The sequence below is a fragment of the Moschus berezovskii genome, chromosome 12 (assembly GCF_049115385.1).
Source record: "Moschus berezovskii isolate FMDL1 chromosome 12, NW_MosBer_1.0, whole genome shotgun sequence".
NCBI classification, from domain to species: Eukaryota; Metazoa; Chordata; class Mammalia; order Artiodactyla; family Moschidae; genus Moschus; species Moschus berezovskii.
Window position 1 is genome coordinate 62722634 of NC_142471.1, and position 17480 is coordinate 62740113.

General features: G+C 49.3%; 1 protein-coding gene across 47 annotated transcripts in view; it reads right to left on the minus strand.

The window, feature by feature from the left end:
• SORBS1 (sorbin and SH3 domain containing 1) overlaps positions 1 to 17480 on the minus strand; it is a 231392-nt gene that overhangs the window by 99682 nt on the left and 114230 nt on the right. For 29 of the 47 annotated variants that reach the window (XM_088842154.1, XM_055425031.2, XM_088842157.1 and 26 more), the window contains 3 exons: positions 10000 to 10068; positions 7262 to 7357; positions 5086 to 5214 (listed from right to left, as the gene is read on the minus strand). In XM_088842154.1, coding sequence (XP_088698280.1) covers positions 5086 to 5214; positions 7262 to 7357; positions 10000 to 10068 — 294 coding nt within the window. The remainder of the gene's footprint in view (positions 1 to 5085; positions 5215 to 7261; positions 7358 to 9999; positions 10069 to 17480) is intronic. The other 18 variants (XM_088842160.1, XM_088842159.1, XM_055425034.2 and 15 more) reach the window with 1 other exon arrangement.

Below are 17480 nucleotides of genomic sequence, written 5' to 3' on the forward strand. Positions count from 1 at the left end.
TCCAATGACTTCTCATCTGACCCCTTTTATCGCACATGAGCTCATGAAAAAGACTTTTAGTTAATGGGGGTAAGGAATGTCTAACTATTTTAATGTCAATTTTCTTATCTTCTTGCTACTGCTATTTCTGGAAAGCAAATGTGAGGAAATGAGCTGGTTACAGGTCCAAGACTCTCTACATCCAAAGCTAACTTTGCAGCCAAGAATCAGACAGAAAGGATGAGAGCCAACAACAGGCACAGAATAAAGGATAAGGGTTGAACTGAAGCTTGGCTGTTGAGCCAGAACAAAGGGATTGATGGTCTCCAGGCCATACCAGACAGAAGACGAGTATCACGCCCACCACCAGTTCAGGCTCCCCATCTCCTCTTGAGTAAAACCACCCTGACCTGGGGACACAAGTGAAGCCACACCTGAACCAACAGGGCCGTTACCCAAACCTAGCCAGGATATCACACCAGCAAGCAGGAAGCAGCAGCTTCTCTCGGAGGCAGGGAATCAGCATTAAGAGTACTATAGTTCTTTCCAGATGGTTCTAATCCAAAACCAAGGTCTACATTCAAAGACTAGGAGGATGGTCAAGGATCCAGAGTCAAGCTACCACTGAAGGCAGGAGTCTGGAGGCTGAGTTGTTTGTTTGATGGAGGCGCCAGGAATGGAACTGAGGGCCTCATACGTGGAGGCTGAGTTTAAACTGGGTAACTCTGAGGGCTCGTCTGTCAGTCTACCTCAGAGAGCATCTTCACTCTCCCAGTGCTCACGTGGATGCCGATGGCTCCCAAGTCCGCAACTTGGATTCCAAATTTCCAAATTCCTGTTAGAAACTTCCTCCTAGAAGTGCTTCTCTTGCCAAGAAACTCAATACATCAAGGAATGGAATTCAACATTCCTTCCGATTCCCCTCGTATATCCAGCATCTCCATGAGTGTCACATTTATTCTCCTAGTCAACCAGGGAAGGTGCCTCCTGCTCAGCACCAAGTCCTACCTCTCCACGCTCCTGAGACACTGCGCCAACCCTGCCACTCCACTCTTCCAAACACACGCCTCACCTGACCCCTCCTCTTCCTGCCCCCACCCGGTCCCCATCACCACACTGGGTCTAGACCCTCACAGTCTTTCACAGGAATTACTGTAGGTTTTCCTGCAGTGGACTCATGAATTGCAGTAACTAGACTGGTTCCCACCCAAGAGCACCTTGTGCGTGCCTGGCTCTGGGCTACATCCTGATATGGACGAGTCTGTGGAATCCCAATAACCCTATGAAGATCATCTCCACTTTACAGATGGGAAACTGAAGCTCCCCAAGGTTAATTGGTAAGTGGCAGAGCTGAGCCTTGAGAGAGGACTGTGTGATTTGAGAACTAGACCACCTCTCACAGGGCGAGGGAGCCGGAGCAAGGACAGGGAATAGGGGACATCCCTGAAAAGTGGGTGTCAAAAGGCCACAGAGAGAAGGAAATCTGGCCACAGGTATGGGGCAGTAACGTGAGAACAAAGCTTCTAGTCCAGTCCGGGCAAATGATCAACAACCTGGAGACTGGCAGGGATGGAAGAAGGTGGTAAAGACAAGGAACAAGGCAGAGAGGAACAGACCGAGAGGCTGGGGCACAGATGCTGGCCCCGGTGGTGCAGGCGGAGCAGCTGGTACCTGACAAGCGCTACCTGTGAAGATACCAGGATCAGGAAGCACACCTGATCCTTAGCAAGAGCCAGGCAAGGCGTCCTGCCTCATGCTTGGGCTCCCAGCCCAGGCTGGCATGGCTGCCTGCGAGTACTGCTGAGAACTGTTTTCATGAGGCGAGTCAAGGCCCAAAGGCTTGGTGTGGCCAGCAAGTTGTCATCCAGAGGCTCAGGTGAAGGGAGTAGGCAGGGGTGAGTAGGGCTGGAGAGCCACACACACCCAGCAGAGTCAAGAGATAGCAGGATGCTGACCAAGGACCCGAAGGATAAGAGAACAAGAATGTCCCTCCAGTCCTTAAAGTCCCACTGGAACCGCATCCTCTTTTAAACTCACCTCCAGTGAATAACTCATTTCAGCCTGTTGGACACCTAATCAGTGTACTTTCCCGGCCTCCCACTCAACCCCAGCTTTTTCCTTTCCACCCAAACTGGCCTGGTAGAACAACCCTGAATTTGTCTCCAGTGAAGAAGACTCTGTTTGTATCAGTTTAATCTCCAAACTTTCGAATTTTACAAAATACTTTGGAACTAGAAAGGCTTAGAAACCATTGGACCCAAGTCCTTCACCCTTCATTCGTGTTTCAAAAGTGTGACGTTACGCATGATCAGAAAACAGTGAAGTAGGGGCCCACACCTGATTCTCCTGTTGGAATAAACTGCTTTTTGTGCTCGCATAATGCACCTAAAATTTTTTCCCCTTTCTCCCCTTCTCATCACAATTCCTGGTAACTCCCAGTGATGTCTAGCTCCTATATGGTGCAGAATGAATCTCTGCTGATTTGAATTTAATGATCTCTGTTATCTGGCAGAAAATAATCTACAAAGATTAAATTTAGTGTAAGATATGGCTTCCCTGATAGCTCAGTTGGTAAAGAATCGGCCTGCAATGCAGGAGACCCTAGTTCGATTCCTGGGTCAGGAAGATCTGCTGGAGAAGGGATAGGCTACCCACTCCAGGATTCTTGGGTTTCCCTTGTAGCTCAGCTGGTAGAGAATCCGCGTGCAATGTGGGAGACCTGGTGGCTCAGATAGTAAAGAATCCGCCTGCAATGCAGGAGACCTGAATTTGATCCCTGGGTTGGGAAGATTCCCTGGAGAAGGGAATGGCTACCCACTTCAGTATTCTTGCATGGAGAATTTCACGGGGTCACAAAGAGTCAGACATAACTGAGCGACTAACACCTTCACTTTCATGTGAATGATTGATAGCCATCCCCTAATCCTTCAAGGTATTTCCATTTTAAAACAAGATCCTTTAAAATTCAAATTAGCTGTTACAAATATGCAAGATATAGAATTATCTGGGGACTAGTGAGAGCTTCCTAAAGTGCCCAAACCACTGCATAGTACTGGAGTGCAAGCCTACAGATGGCAAGGCAGAGTAACATTGGGGCTCTGTGTTGTGCCACATTGTGACCACCAGGGGGAGCTCAAGGCCCCTTCTATTCCCATTCACCACCAGAGGAAGGGCCAGGCAGTTGATTGGTTCTTTTATCAGAACATGGGGCTGCAGGTATGTTCTTTCTCTTTAAATTATCCCTTAGGGTTCTCTCTTCCCCAGAGGTCCTCCAGCTTGGGAGCTGGATCTTCCCAATGTCACCATCTTTCCTGAGACCAGAATGGCAAGCTGTAGTGGGGCAAGAGTTGGGTTCAGGAATACAGAGTCAAGAAGCTACCGTCAGCCTACAGTGCTGGAGGCCACTTATACCTTCCCCTGAGCCTGGGGATAAAGCAGCTTTCCATAGGGACCAACACACTTGAATAGGGCTTGTACTCAAACCCCAGCCTGGACTTGTCCTTGGGTATCTGCTTTGGGACCTGTTCCACTGGCTGGAATGGACAGAAAGTCAGGTTTCCAGGATGCTGGGCACTGATGATCTCCATCCTATATAATTCCATCTATCACAGCACACCATTCCCCACCATACCAAAAGAGTCTGCATTGTCTCTGGCCCCAAGGAAGTGTTCATCATCCCAATTCATTTTCTCTCTGCATTTCCTTCCTTCAAGATGGGAGAAAACAGCCATCCCCTATAGTGAGAGTTCTCAGATGTGGTCCTGGGATCAGCAGCATCAGCATGACCTGATGGCAAAACCTCGGACCCCACCTCAGGCCTACAGGTGAGAATCATAAAGCCTAACACTCTGAGCTAGGCTCTGGGAACTTGCCTCTCTATTCAAGGTGATTCCGATACGATCGGCTAAAGTATGAGAAACACTGCCCTTCAGGTTGGAAAGGGGCTGCCCCAGCCTAAGGTAACAGTGCCTGGGGAACCTCAAAGTCAGCCTTTCCCAGCTCCCAGAAACCTTGGGCTGCAGAAAGGGCTCCCCAGAGAGGCCCAAATAATCATAACCTGCTAAGAGCAGGTTACGGTTGGCCAGCTAACCTCACGCCACCAGGTGTGGCATGAAACGTTTTACACACTTCATCCTCACAAGATGCTGGGAGGTAGGTATAGTTCTCAACCCCATTTTTCAGATGGGTTTACCAGGGTTAAGAGAGACCACCTATCTCATCCATGGCTGAAGAGCCAACAGGTGGTAGAGGCAGGACTTGAATCCCATCTATAAGGTTCCAAAATCCCAGGTCTGGGCAGTGGCTCAGATGGTAAAGAATCTGCCTGCAATGCAGGAGACCTGGGTTTGATCCCTGGGTTGGGAAGAGCTCCTGAGAAGGGCATGGCTATTCTTGCCTGGAGAATCCCATGGACAGAGGAGCCTGGTGGGCTACAGTCCATGGAGTCGCAAAGAGCCAGACTGGACTAAAGCAACTTAGCATGCATGCACTTGTGTCAACTGTTTCTTAAAAATAACCAGTCCACAGTCCCAGGTCTCCACCACAATGTGCTCTAGGCACCCGGGTTTCCTGAGTGATGGGACAGGGCAGGGAGGGGGGCTTCCTTTGTCTCCTCCCTCGGTTCCTGGTCTGCACTGGCCTTAGGCATGCTCTGCAGACCTGCTGCCTCAGGTCACCTCCGTGTCTTCTTAGGAGCTAATGAGGCCAGACAGCCACCTGCACTTCTCAGTCTCTCTGGGATTCTGCTCCAGCCCCAGCCCCACCTGGATGGTCACAGCTGAGCTCCCAGAAGTGGGGATGGGCTCAGAGAAGCCTAACCTGGAGGCTATCTCAGCACTCCCTCCCAAAACCCCTAAGCCTTCTCTGTCCTCCTGAACACAGTCTGCAGAGCCACGGACTGCCCAAGTTCCATCAAAAGCTAGAATACAGTGATCGCTGCCATGCCTTTGCCTGAAGCCAGTGAGTACCTGTTCATTTAGGGCAGTGATCATCACCCAGCACAGCGGGGACAGGAGCAGACTGTGCAGGGGCCCCTGGAGAATCAGGAGGCAGCCGATGGATTCCACCCCCCGCGACCCCCACCCCTGGGTCTCCGAAGCAGCGCACCTGTTTTCCTCTCCTGCTTCGGGGTCTCCTGGGGGCTCACAGGGCTACTGCTTGGGATCTCCCTGTAGGAGGACGAGGCCCGGAGAGTCACCGCTCCCTTCCCAGTGCAGATTCTTGTAGGATCCATGTCTGAAAAGGAGAGATCCAAAAGGGGAGACTGAATCCAGGGTGCCTGAAGAGTTAAAACCATAATCAGCCAGCAATTTGGTCCAGCTAGGGAATGAGATGAACCTGGTTACAGACAGGCAGAGTCTTGCGGTCAATGAAAATTAATCTGTGGATGGTGGAGAGGGACAAATCATATTTTCAGGGGTTTCCCACCCATCATGAGATTAGAAGGGAATGGAGGCACAGTGAGTTCTGAGTCAATGGATGCGTTACAATGTCAGCTGGGAATATTTCCAAACCAAAGTGGGTTGATTTCTTTTATTAAATGAAGTTTAGTTTGGTGAGCAGACTTCTGACCAATTAGTAAGGCACAGTTCAAGTAAGAATTTATAACAGATATCTCAAGTTCCCACACCATCCTTCTTATAAAAGAGCAAGTTGACAGCACAGGGCATTCGATGAAGGTTCAACAGACAATCATTACTCAGAGCAGTCCCTCAGCGGAAAAAGCAAGACAATCTCCTTGTGCCAGCAAGTCAAGCCCCCTGCAGGGGTGAAACAGGATGTGCTGCCTGGAGAGAAAGATCAGGAGGCCCGGAACCTCACATTCCAAACTTAATGAAGAAAATTCGCACCAAAGAAAACGACTAGAAACGCTAAATCCTTCGAGGAACAGTGTTTGTGGCACTTCCAGCCGAGCCTTCCCTGGGCCCTAACCCTGGACCCCTGACCCTGGGTCCTACAGTTCACAGTGGCCTCACAGCAGACACAGGTCATCTTTCAGAACTGCACTGAGGATTTCAAAATAGGCTTCAAAACAGGCTGTTCACCCTCCAGGAAAATCAGTAAGGAGGAGGCAAGAAAGCCAGGCAGACACACAGTCCTGGGAGGCACACATGCTGAATGTTTCTCTCCATGAGGCTGAGCGGAACTGAATTCCAGTTTTGCAAGTTGCTCGCAGCACAGCCTGGATCTCAGGGCTAAATCTGTCATGAGTGGGACTGTGGGGAAAGTTAAAGGTGGGCCGCAGGCAGGATGTGGGCTCAGACGTCCAGCTCCTTCTCGCTCCTGTGCCACGGCTGAGAAATACCAAGTCTCTTGGCTCCTCCTTCCCACTCGGCAGCCCCCTTTCTGACAGCACAGACAGAACGATCATTAGTTACAAAACGGATTGATCAGCTCCATCAGCACCTCTTGCACAAAACACACATCCAGCAGAGCAGGCAGCGGCCTTGACAAGCATCTGACTTGTCCAGTCCTACCAGGATAAGTGACCAGTGTCAGGGGAATATTGGGAGAAGTGATTCACGGGCTTTTCAAAAGGGTGAGGGGCACCATGACAAAGCCAGCCCACCCACAGGGTCCTGTGTACACAGCCAGGTGGGCCCAACTCCTGAAACCACCACACTGGGATACAGAGCCACCAGGGCCTCACTTGTCCCATGCTGTGCAGGAGGAAGCTGCGAGCTACGGCCTGACATCTGAACTGGACCAGTTCCGAACTGTACCGGCTCCACAGAGAGGAGAGCCAGGGAGTGAATGCAGGTGGGGCTGGGGGCGGGAGAGGAAGTGCTCACAGAAAAGGCCCCACCAGCATCCCAGAGACACAGCCTGATCAGGTAGCTGCTTCAAATCCAGCCCAATTCAGAAATGCCCTGGGCACCCACGTTAGTTCCTGGGGACAGTGGAGTTTTAAATAAACTCTGGGGAGCTGGCACCTTTAGGAAGAACCTAAGTCGCCCAGGGGGCTCAGAGCTGTACCAGCTGGAGTCAATGTTCAGCCTCTGGACTGACCTTTTCCCTAAGCGGGGAAGGGCAAAGCACCTGCCAGTCCCTTTCCACATTTGCCCGTGGCTCACAGAAACACACAGAGACACACACAGAGACACACACAGAGACACACACACACACACACAGAAGAAAGGAAACCAGCCAGAGAAGTGAGAGGGAATGGTTCCTAAACATGCAAGAATTAAGCCTCCGAGTCTTTGTTAGAAGGAAAGAAGATCATGCATGATCTGCTAACAATGAAAAAAAAAAAAAAAGAAACCCACCCAAGGAGAGATACCTGGAGGGAGTACTAGGCCTGCGGAGGTTTTCACTGTCTTCACGGGGGTTATTTTAACAGCAGAAATAGAGCGTGCACGTAAAGGGTCAGCAGTGGCTGAAAACACAAAAGGGTAAATGGTGCATCCAGAAAAAAAAAACATTTGGGAAACCCTCAGGCGGTGGAGGAACCCGGCAGGGACAATAGGAGGAAGTCACCCGCAGAGAACAATGGGAAGAGCAGTGCACGCAGGAACTTAAAATAACCCGCTTTCGCTCTTCAGGAGTCCTGCGCCCGGGTGGGCAGAACCCTCCCGCCACCGCACCCCAAATGCAGCTGGTCAGTGCCTGTGCCGCCTGGCACACCAGGAACCTGCCAAGTCTCTGGGCAAAGGGACTTACAGAGATGCAGCTGGCCTGGCAAACAGAGGAAGGGGAGAGCAAGTGAGGTCCACGGGGGCCCCTGGGAGAAGGCTGGGGTGGGAGAAGGCTCCTTGGAGGAGAGTTGCAGCTCATGGGCCCCAGAGCAGTGGAGGAAGGACAAGTCTGAGAGTCGCCTGGTCCTTTCGGCCCTCATAGCTGCTACTCCAGGATCTTAACTCCTGGGGTCTTGGGCCTGCTCTGACAACCATAGCCTTCTGGCCCCAGGCAAATCAGAATGGCCATCTGTTGGGCAGCAGATGATCTACTTAAACCCACCCCTTCCTGGGCAAGAGTTTGCCAAAGTGTCTGAATGCACACTTAAGACTCTGGGCAGTGCCCACGTGCCTGGCCCAGGACGCTGACAGCAGCTGAGCTCCCTGAGCTGGGGTACTGCCTGGTATGCGGGCGGAGGCTGCTGACCTCAAATCCAGGTGCTCAGACCTCCCTGGGTCCCCTGCCTCCCCAGGTTCTGGAATCACAATGGCAGGCATTTTCCCAAACCCACCTTCTCACAACAAGCATGTTGTGAGACCTCCTTCCGTCCCAATGGCAGCAAATAAAGAGAGACGGGCGCTCGCACGCTATGGACCAATGTCACACCAATGGGCAACACCCGGAGTCTCAGGGCCTCGGATCCACATCATAACTGAGGGAGGGAGGGTCTCGGGCTGTTTGGGAACCAAGACTGTCACAGTTGCATCAATATCATGCTGATAGGCTTTCCAAGGGGACGGGAGGAAGGAGGTACCCCTGCAATGGGCAGTTCACCTTCCAGTCCACCAGGCTGCCATTTCACGAGGCACATGGCAGTCACCTGGCCTCCAAGAACTGAAGTGATAACAACAATCCTGCACGTGTTCAGACACAAACGTGCTTTCACAGCAGTCCTACCGACTGCTCCCTAGGCCACCTGGGAGGCTGGGTGGGAGGGTTTTGTTACCATTTTCAGAGGAAGAAGCAAGACTGCTGCTCGGAGTCAACCAGTGCTGAATGAAGAGAGCGAGACCAGAGCCCGACAGTGACTACCCCAGGCCGCACTGACGGCTCCAGGGTGCATCTGCCTTGACTTTCTGACCAAAGGTGGGTCTTATCGAGGAGAGAGTAGAGTGGAGCGCACCTCCACCTGCTACCCTGCCATCCACCCCCAAGTCTCCTGACTCCTGATGGATTCACAGGGCTGGGCTTGACGGTGAGCATAAGACACCCACGTCTCCCCGCGTTCCTCAAGAGATGCTTAAACACTCCCCTACGGGCATCGCCCTTCAACATCCCCTTAGCAACTTGGCTGAGGTTGGGAACACAGCCCCACACCAGGTAAGGAGAAGGGCAACCAGGCAGGGAGGCACAAAGGGCAGGACAACAGGACCCCTCCTGAACCGGGGAGCCCTAATCAACCAGCCCAGGCTCCCCACCCCTCCTATTCTCTACGCCTTCACTCTTGGCTGTCCTTTCTGACTTTCCACTTTGCCCTCTCCCAAAGAGAATACTTGGCTGACCCAGACAGTAATTACAGACAAAGTCCAAACATGTCAAACTGTAAACGTACTCTGAGAGAGGGTGCATTGTGACTCAAAAGCCCGATGACAGGACTTCTACCCTCCGTCTCTGATACCATAAGACATAATGGGATGAACACTGATAGAATCGCTGGAACCTGTGTTTCAAGCAGGGAAAATTACTGCAGATCATCAAATTCCTTCATTTTCTAGATAAGGAGACTCATAGCCATAAAGACAATGGGCCTTCCAAGAGGTGTCTGTTTATGAGCGGCAAGCCAGGCCTTGAACCCCTGCCTCTCTCACTGCAGAGTGACATGGGAATCCTGCTGCTTGGCTGTTCAGGATGAGAGATAGGATGACAGACGGGACCTCAAAGGTCATCCTATCCATTATTCCTTTCACACTTGCATCTTTTGTCCTAAAATTTTAAAAATTCAAAACCTGGGAGGATGCCCATGAAACGAACGTCACCAAAATGATTTATTTCAGCTATTTTATTTCAGCTATTTAGGCTCTAGCCTCAGGGTCAGGATGCTAAATATGTCACTATTTATCACCGGTGAAGGTGAGATGCCAGGTAAGAGAGACTGCGGGCTGATAAATGCCACGTACGTGAGGCCTCTGTGATTTGGTGGGTGGTTCGCAGCATCCTGTGAGCTGGGAACAGTTTTACACGTCACCTCACAGTGGGAAATGGCAGCCTCGGACTCAAGTCTCAACAGCCTGGGAACAGGTCTCCAGGTCACAGCCTAATTACACCAGTGACTGTTCCCACCAGGCAGGTGGCCCCGGGCCCTGCTCTTTCTAAAAACGCCAGGCTTCCCTTCAAGAGCCTTACCTTTATCTTGCCCATTGCTGCCCGGTGCCAACCCATTCACCACGGCTTTGGAAGCACCCACGTCACATTCTGAAAGAAAGAAAGAATAAGAGCATGAGGCCTGTGATCATGTCTCCCACCCTTTCTGCGTCCCACCAGTGCAAAGTTCTGGGTCCCAGGGGCTCTCTCAGGCCTGAAAAGGGGGCCCGGAGCGTCATGGGAGAGTTCTGAGAATGCTTTGTGGCTTGAACCAGGGAGGATGCAAAAGCTGTTTGGATGGGAAGTGTGTTGTGAGTGATATTCTCTGGTCTCCTGACTTGGCTTCACTTCTGACATTTAAAAAAAGAAAATCTTAATTCCCTCATAGTGGCATCTCCTGCCTGACAAAGGCTTATCTACCATTCCAAGGCTGCTCAAAAGCATCCCTGTGAATCCTGAGAGCTGTCGGCCAGCCAGGATAGAACCTCAGGCTCTGTGACACTTCCCTCCACCCCACCCCGCACCTGCAGCCACGGAAGCCACACTGGCCCAGCCCCCAGACCACAGTCCCCAGCCACGGCTCTTGTGTTCTGGTTGTGGAGATGACCAGGCTCCCTGACTGCTCTCTCTGGCTCCATCCTGCCCCTTTCTCCACCCCAGCCCTCAGTCTGCACCCCGAAGACCACCATCTACACCCCACAGGGCTGAAAATCCCCGGGGTACAGGATAAAACAAGACGGGACAAAGCAATGTGATTTTCCAAGACCCTCCACTTTAAATGTACTGCATTTCACTTCTAATTTTAAAATAAAAATACTACTGAGGTCTAGAGTTGGGAAGTCAATCTTTTTTTTTTTTTTTTAATTTATTGGGCTGCACTGGGTCTCAGTTGCGGCACACAACTAAGGATGTTCGGTTGCGACATTCGAACTCTCGGTTGTGGCACGTGGGATCGAGTTTCCCGACCAGGGATAGAACCCAGGCCCCCTGCATTGGGAGCTCGGAGTCTTAGCCACTGGACCACCAGGCATGTCCCCCAGGAAGTCAATCATATATATTATTATTCCTATGAGGAAAAAAAAAAATTGAACTTGGAATCAAGTTCCCCCAAACGTACAAATGATTGCTTCGAATATATTTTTTTAATAAGTGAGATGGCCTGTATATTGGCATAAGTGGTTATATTCAAATTAACAAACTGACCTTCATGATGATTAAAAGCAAACTGACAAGCAAGACCCAGGGGCTAGCAGCTACCCAGGGACAAAGCCTGTACTCACCCTGGACTCGAAGCCCTTCAGCCACTGGTCCCAGCCCTTTCCTGGCAGCAGTTCCCTCCTGTGCCTGCCCACCATGACAGTCTCCTCACAACCTCTTCAGCAAATCAGATGCTTTCTGATCTTCGGGCCTTGGATCTTGAGAGGCCCTCAGCCAGGAAGGCCTGCACCCCCTCTTCTACCTTGGGGAAATCTTCTGAACCTCAAGGTTTACCTTGAATGTCACCTCCTGTGTTGGTGGAGACCTTTCAAAGTTCTCTGAGCTGAAGACACTGAGATCCTCACTGCCCACTGGCAGCCTGAGCACCACCCAGTTCCCCATCCCAGAACTGATGGTGGAAGCCCGGAGAAGCCAAGGGGGCAGGACATGTGATCAGCAAGGTTGGGGTGACTCTGCTGCAGCCAAGAGCCAAAAGCGTTAGTTGCTCAGTCATGTCCGACTCTTTGCAGCCCCATGGGCTGTAGCTCACCAGGTTCCTCTGTCCATGGAATTCTCCAAGAATACTGGAGTGGGTTGCCATTCCCTTCTCCAGGGAATCTTCCTGACCCAGGGATAGAACCTGGGTCTCCCACATTGCAGGCAGATTCTTAACCATCTTAGCCACCAGGGAAGTAGCCAAGAGCCAACCAAGCCACAAATATAATAGCCATGGTTTTATAAAGCCTCTATTTGCCTGGTTTAAGGGTCCTTGCTAAGCATTCATTCCATAATTAGCACCTGAGTTTTATCCTTAATATCCAAGCCCCTAGAGCTAGGAGTTAAGAACTCTAATTTTATAGATAAGAAATCTAAAGCTCAGAAAGGATGCCAGGCTCTAAGATCACTAAGAGGGGATTTGAAGTCTGTTCCGGTCCATCCCATGACTTATCTTTTTTGTCCCCAGCTGGGATGAACATTTATTTTTAAAATAAAAAATGGCTTTTATATACAGAATACTCTCTATGTAAAAATCAGATATATTCTAATAATGGTTTATATAAATTCTATTTCCCCAAACCCTAGTAGCACATTTGGCTGAGACTCAGTCATCCTACCTGGGCTCTTAATAATCAGCCTCCATGACATCAACTACACGGACAGGTCAGCCTGGGTACTCCTGGATCCAGAGGCAAACAAGGCTACTGCCCTCCCCCACCCTCTCCAACCATAGTGGCCAGGACCACCTGATATTGGCCCCACAGGTCTGTCCTGTTCACTGCCCCCAATCCATCTATAGAAGGTTAGTTCTCCAGACAAAGTTCCCTTTGCACCTACATTTCTGGGACAGATGGAAAGAGGGTGTTGGCAGAAAGCCAGAAATACAAGTCAAAGAAATATCATCCGTTTTACCTCCCCATCTTTTCTCTCTGACTATATTTTTTTGGGCTCCAAAATCACTGCAGACAGTGACTTAAACCATGAAATTAAAAGATGGCTTGCTCCTTGGAAGACTGACAAACCTAGATAGCGTATTAAAAAGCAGAGACATCACTTTGCCAACAAAAGTCCATATGGTCAAAGCTATGGTTTTTCCAGTAGTCATATACAGATGTGAGAGTTGGATCATAAAGAAGGTTGAGTGACAAAGAACTGATGTTTTCAAACTGCTGGAGAAGACACCTGAGAGTCCTTTGGACTGCAAGGAGATCAAATGAGTCAATCCTCAAGGAACTCAATCCTGCATATTCATTGGAAGGACTAATGCTAAAGCTCCAATATTTTGGCCACCTGATGCTAAGAGCCAATCATTGGGAAAGACCCTGATGCTGGGACAGATTGAGGGCAAGAGAAGGGGGAGAGAGGATGAGATGGTCGGATGGCATCATCGACTCAACGGACATGAGTTTGAGCAAGCTCCAGGAGAAGGTGAAGGACAGGGAAGCCTGGCATGCTGCAGTCCATGGGGTCACAAAGAGTCGGACACGACTGAGTGACTGAACAACGATTCCGTCCCTATGCACCTGCCCTCATTTCTCCTGATGGTCTCCTTCTTAGGACTGCAGGCCTGGCTTTGAGCCTCCCTATCTGGCTGAAGTAGCCCCAGGGCTTGGCACAAAGAACAAAATGGGACGAGCATCCCCAAGCTAGCAGCCTCAGAGCTTCCACAAGGCCCAGACCCATGTTCTTCCTTTCCTTTTTTTTCCCCCTTAAACTCAAACAACCAAACTTGAAGAAATTTGGAACAATAATTCCTTTACCACAGACTCTCACTTCTGCAGCACGGTGTGCTGGTGACCAGCCGCCTGGGGTTGGTTGCCTCAGCAGTCACTAGCCGGATGACCCCAGAAAAATCATTGCCACATAGGGCCTCAGTTTCCCCATCTCTAGAATGGGAGTGGTAAGCCATGCCCACTTTTGTGGATCTGCAGGAGAACAAAATGAGATAAGCAGGAAAAGCCCTGCCCTGATGACTGGCAGCTCAGCTCAAACTAGGAATAAAAACAATGCATTGTCTTCATGCTGCTCTTTGCATCAAAGGTTAAGAACAAGTGTTTTCTGCATAGCTGCTTTCTTCCTGATGGCCACGAGTGGTATAATCTCCCATCAAGTAAACGCACAGAATGAACCTGTTCATTCCCCACTTTCATGTGGGTGATGTTTTTGTTTCCTTCGAATTAATACAGACATTCCCAAGAGGGGAATTATCATGTCAAAGGGTCCAGATTTCTTGGACTCTTCCTGGGAAATGCCTCCTTTCAGCACCACGCCTAAGGGAAAACCTGGGGAGAAGTCCCAAGGGTATCTCCTCATCCTCCACAGCCCCTCCCTGCCCGCCTCTTCCGCCCTTATTTCTGCCAGGAATGGTGATACCAGTTTAGGTTAATCCTGATGTTAGAAGGACAAGAAACTCTGGGTGTTGGAGGGAAGTGCTGGCCTATTTTAAATTACAGCAAGAACAAAAAGCCCAACAAGAAGAAAAACTGAGTTGCAGACCAGGGGCTACTGGCAATGCCCAAATGCAGAAGCATCACGGAGTCAAGGACCAGCCCAGTCCTGCTCCTTGCAAGGCTGGAAGCTGGGCTGATGACCCACAGATGGGACACTGGTCAGGCCTTGGGCACAGAGCCCAGCACTTCAGAAGTGTTGCCTCACTTAATCCTCACAAACCCCCAGTAGCCGATGCTTTCCTGATGTCCACCTTACAGAGGGGTTCACCACAGGCCAAAGCCTGCAGTGTGGTATTTGTGGCCCTGAGCTGACCCACCCGGGGCCCTTTTCCTCCCAATAAGCCCACGCTGTCCGGCAAGGGTTGGGATTCAGCTGAAAGGGCGTGTGAATGTGAATACATGGAAGGATTGGTTTTCACCTCCAGAGGTCTCTGATAACACTCTGGAGACATTGCAGGATTTGCAGGTGCCTAAGTAAGCTGTCCACTAGGTCATCCTGTGGCCCGCCCCGCCAGCAGGCCTCAGGGGTGCCAGGGAGCACTCAGTAGCCGAGGTGGGCCTCGATCTCCAGATGGAAACTTCGCTGCCTCAAATCCTGGCTGGAAAGCTGAAAGCTCTTGGCTGCACCACAAGCGGGGACCAACCTATTCCCTTCTGTCTTCCCTAGCCCAGGAGTTCCACCCCAACTTTACATTAAAAACTGCTCAGTTGTATAGGTTTTGATTTTTACTACCAAAAACATAGCAAAAGGGTGGTTTTGCCCTGATAATGGAAGTGATGGATTAGCTCATTCCTTGGGGCAATTATGGTCAATATGTTTACTTTTGCTACAGCCACTCAGATTAAGAAATGCCATCAAGGTGTATACACACGTCAGCATTGATCAAATAGGAGCCTAGTGGGCTACAGTCCATCGGGTCGCAAACAGTCGGGCACAACTGAATGACTGAACACACACACGCTTAAAATACCAAGTTTACTGTCATTTCAGTTCAGTCGCTCAGTTGTGTCCAACTCTTTGTGACCCCATGGACTGCAGCACGCCAGGCTTCCCTGTCCATCACCAGCTTCCAGAACTTGCTCAAATTCATGTCTGTCGACATGGTGATGCCATTCAACCATTTCATCCTCTGTCATCCCCTTGTCCTCCTGCCTTCAATCTTTCCCAGTATCCGGGTCTTTTCTAAGCAATCAGTTCTTCGCCAAAGTACTGGAGTTTCAGCTTCAGCATCAGTCCTTCCAATGAATATTCAGGCCTGATTTCCTTTAGGATTGACTGGTTGGATCTCCTTGCAGTCCAAGGGACTCTCAAGAGTCTTCTCCAACACCACAGTTCAAAAGCATCAATTCTTCAGTGCTTTGCTTTCTTTATTGTCCAACTCACACACACATCCATACATGACTACTAGAAAAACCAAAGCTTTGACTAGATGGACCTTTGTTGGCAAAGTAACATCTCTGCTTTTTATATACTGTCTAGGTTGGTCATAGCTTTTCTTCCAAGGAGCAAGTATCTTTTAATTTCATGGCTGCAGTCACTATCTGCAGTGACTTTGGGGCACAAGAAAATAAAGCCTGTCACTGTTTCCATTGTTTCCCATGAAGTGATGGGACTGGATGCCATGATCTTAGTTTTTTGAATGTTGAGTTTTAAGCCAACTTTTTCACTCTCCTCTTTTATTTTCATCAAGAGGCTCTTCAGTTCTTCACTTTCTGCCATAAGGGTGGTGTCATCTGCATATCTGAGATTATTGATATTTCTCCCGGCAATCTTGATTCCAGCTTGTGCTTCATCCAGCCTGGCATTTCCCAAGATGTACTGTGCATATAAGTTAAATAAGCAGGGTGACAATATACAGCCTTGATGGACTCCTTTCCTGATTTAGAACTAGTCTATTGTTTCATGTCCAGTTTTAACTGTTGCTTCCCGACATGCATACAGATTTGTCAGGAGGCAGATCAGGTGGTCTGGTATTCCCATCTCTTTCAGGATTTTCTACAGTTTGTTGTGATTCACACAGTCAAAGGCTTTGGCGTAGCTAATGTAGCAGAAGTACATGTTTTTCTGGAACTCTCTTGCTTTTTCAATGATCCAACGGATGTTGGCAATTTGATCTCTGGTTCCTCTGCCTTTTCTAAATCCAGCTTGAATATCTGGAAGTTATTGTACTGTTCATGTACTATTGAAGCCTGGCTTGGAGAATTTTGAGCATTACTTTGCTAGCATGTGAGATGAGTGTAATTGTGCAGTAGTTTGAACATTCTTTGGCACTGCCTTTTTTGGGGATTGGAATGAAAACTGACCTTTTCCAGTCCTGTGGGCTCTGCTGAGTTTTCCAAATTTGCTGACATATTGAGTGTAGCACTTTCACAGCATCATCTTTCAGGATTTGAAATAGCTCAGCTGGAATTCCATCACCTCCACTAGATTTGTTCGTAGTGATGCTTCCTAAGGCCCCCTTGACTTCACATTCCAGGATGTCTGGCTCTGAGTGAGTGATCACACCATCGTTATTATCTGGGTAATGAAGATCTTTTTAGTACAGTTCTTCTGTGTATTCTTGCCACCTCTTCTTAATACCTTCTGATTCTGTTAGGTCCATACCGTTTCTGTCCTTTATTGAGCCCATCTCTGAATGAAATGTTCCCTTGGTATCCCTAATTTTCTTGAAGAGATCTCTAGTCTTTCCCATTCTGTTGTCTTCCTCTATTTCTTTGCATTGATCACTGAGGAAGGCTTTCTTATCTCTCCTTGCTATTCTTTGGAACTCTGCATTCAAATGGGTATATCTTTCCTTTTCTCCTTTGCCTTTAGCCCCTCTTTTTTTCTCAGATATTTGCAAGGCCTCCTCAGACAACCATTCTGCCTTTCTGCATTTCTTTCTCTTGGGGATGGTCTTGATCACTGCCTCGTGTACAATGTCATGAACCTCTGTCCATAGTTCTTCAGGTACTCTATCAGATCCAATCCCTCAAATCTATTTTTCACTTCCACTGTATAACTGTAAGGGATGATTTAGGTCATACCTGAATGGTCCAGTGGTTTTCCCTACTTTCTTCAATTTAAGTCTAAATTTTGCAACAAAGAGTTCATGATTTGAGCCAGAGTCAGCTCCCAGTCTTGCTTTTGCTGACTGTATAGAGCTTCTCCATCTTTGACTGCAAAGAATATAATCAATCTGATTTTGGTATTGACTATTTGGTGATGGCCATGTGTAGAGTATTCTCTTGCATTGCTGGAAGAAGATGTTTGGTATGATCAGTGCATTCTCTTGGCAAAACTCTGCTAGCCTTTGCCCTGCTTCATTTTGTACTCCAAGGCCAAACTTGCCTGTTACTCCAGGTATCTCTTGACTTCCTACTTTTGTATTCCAGTCC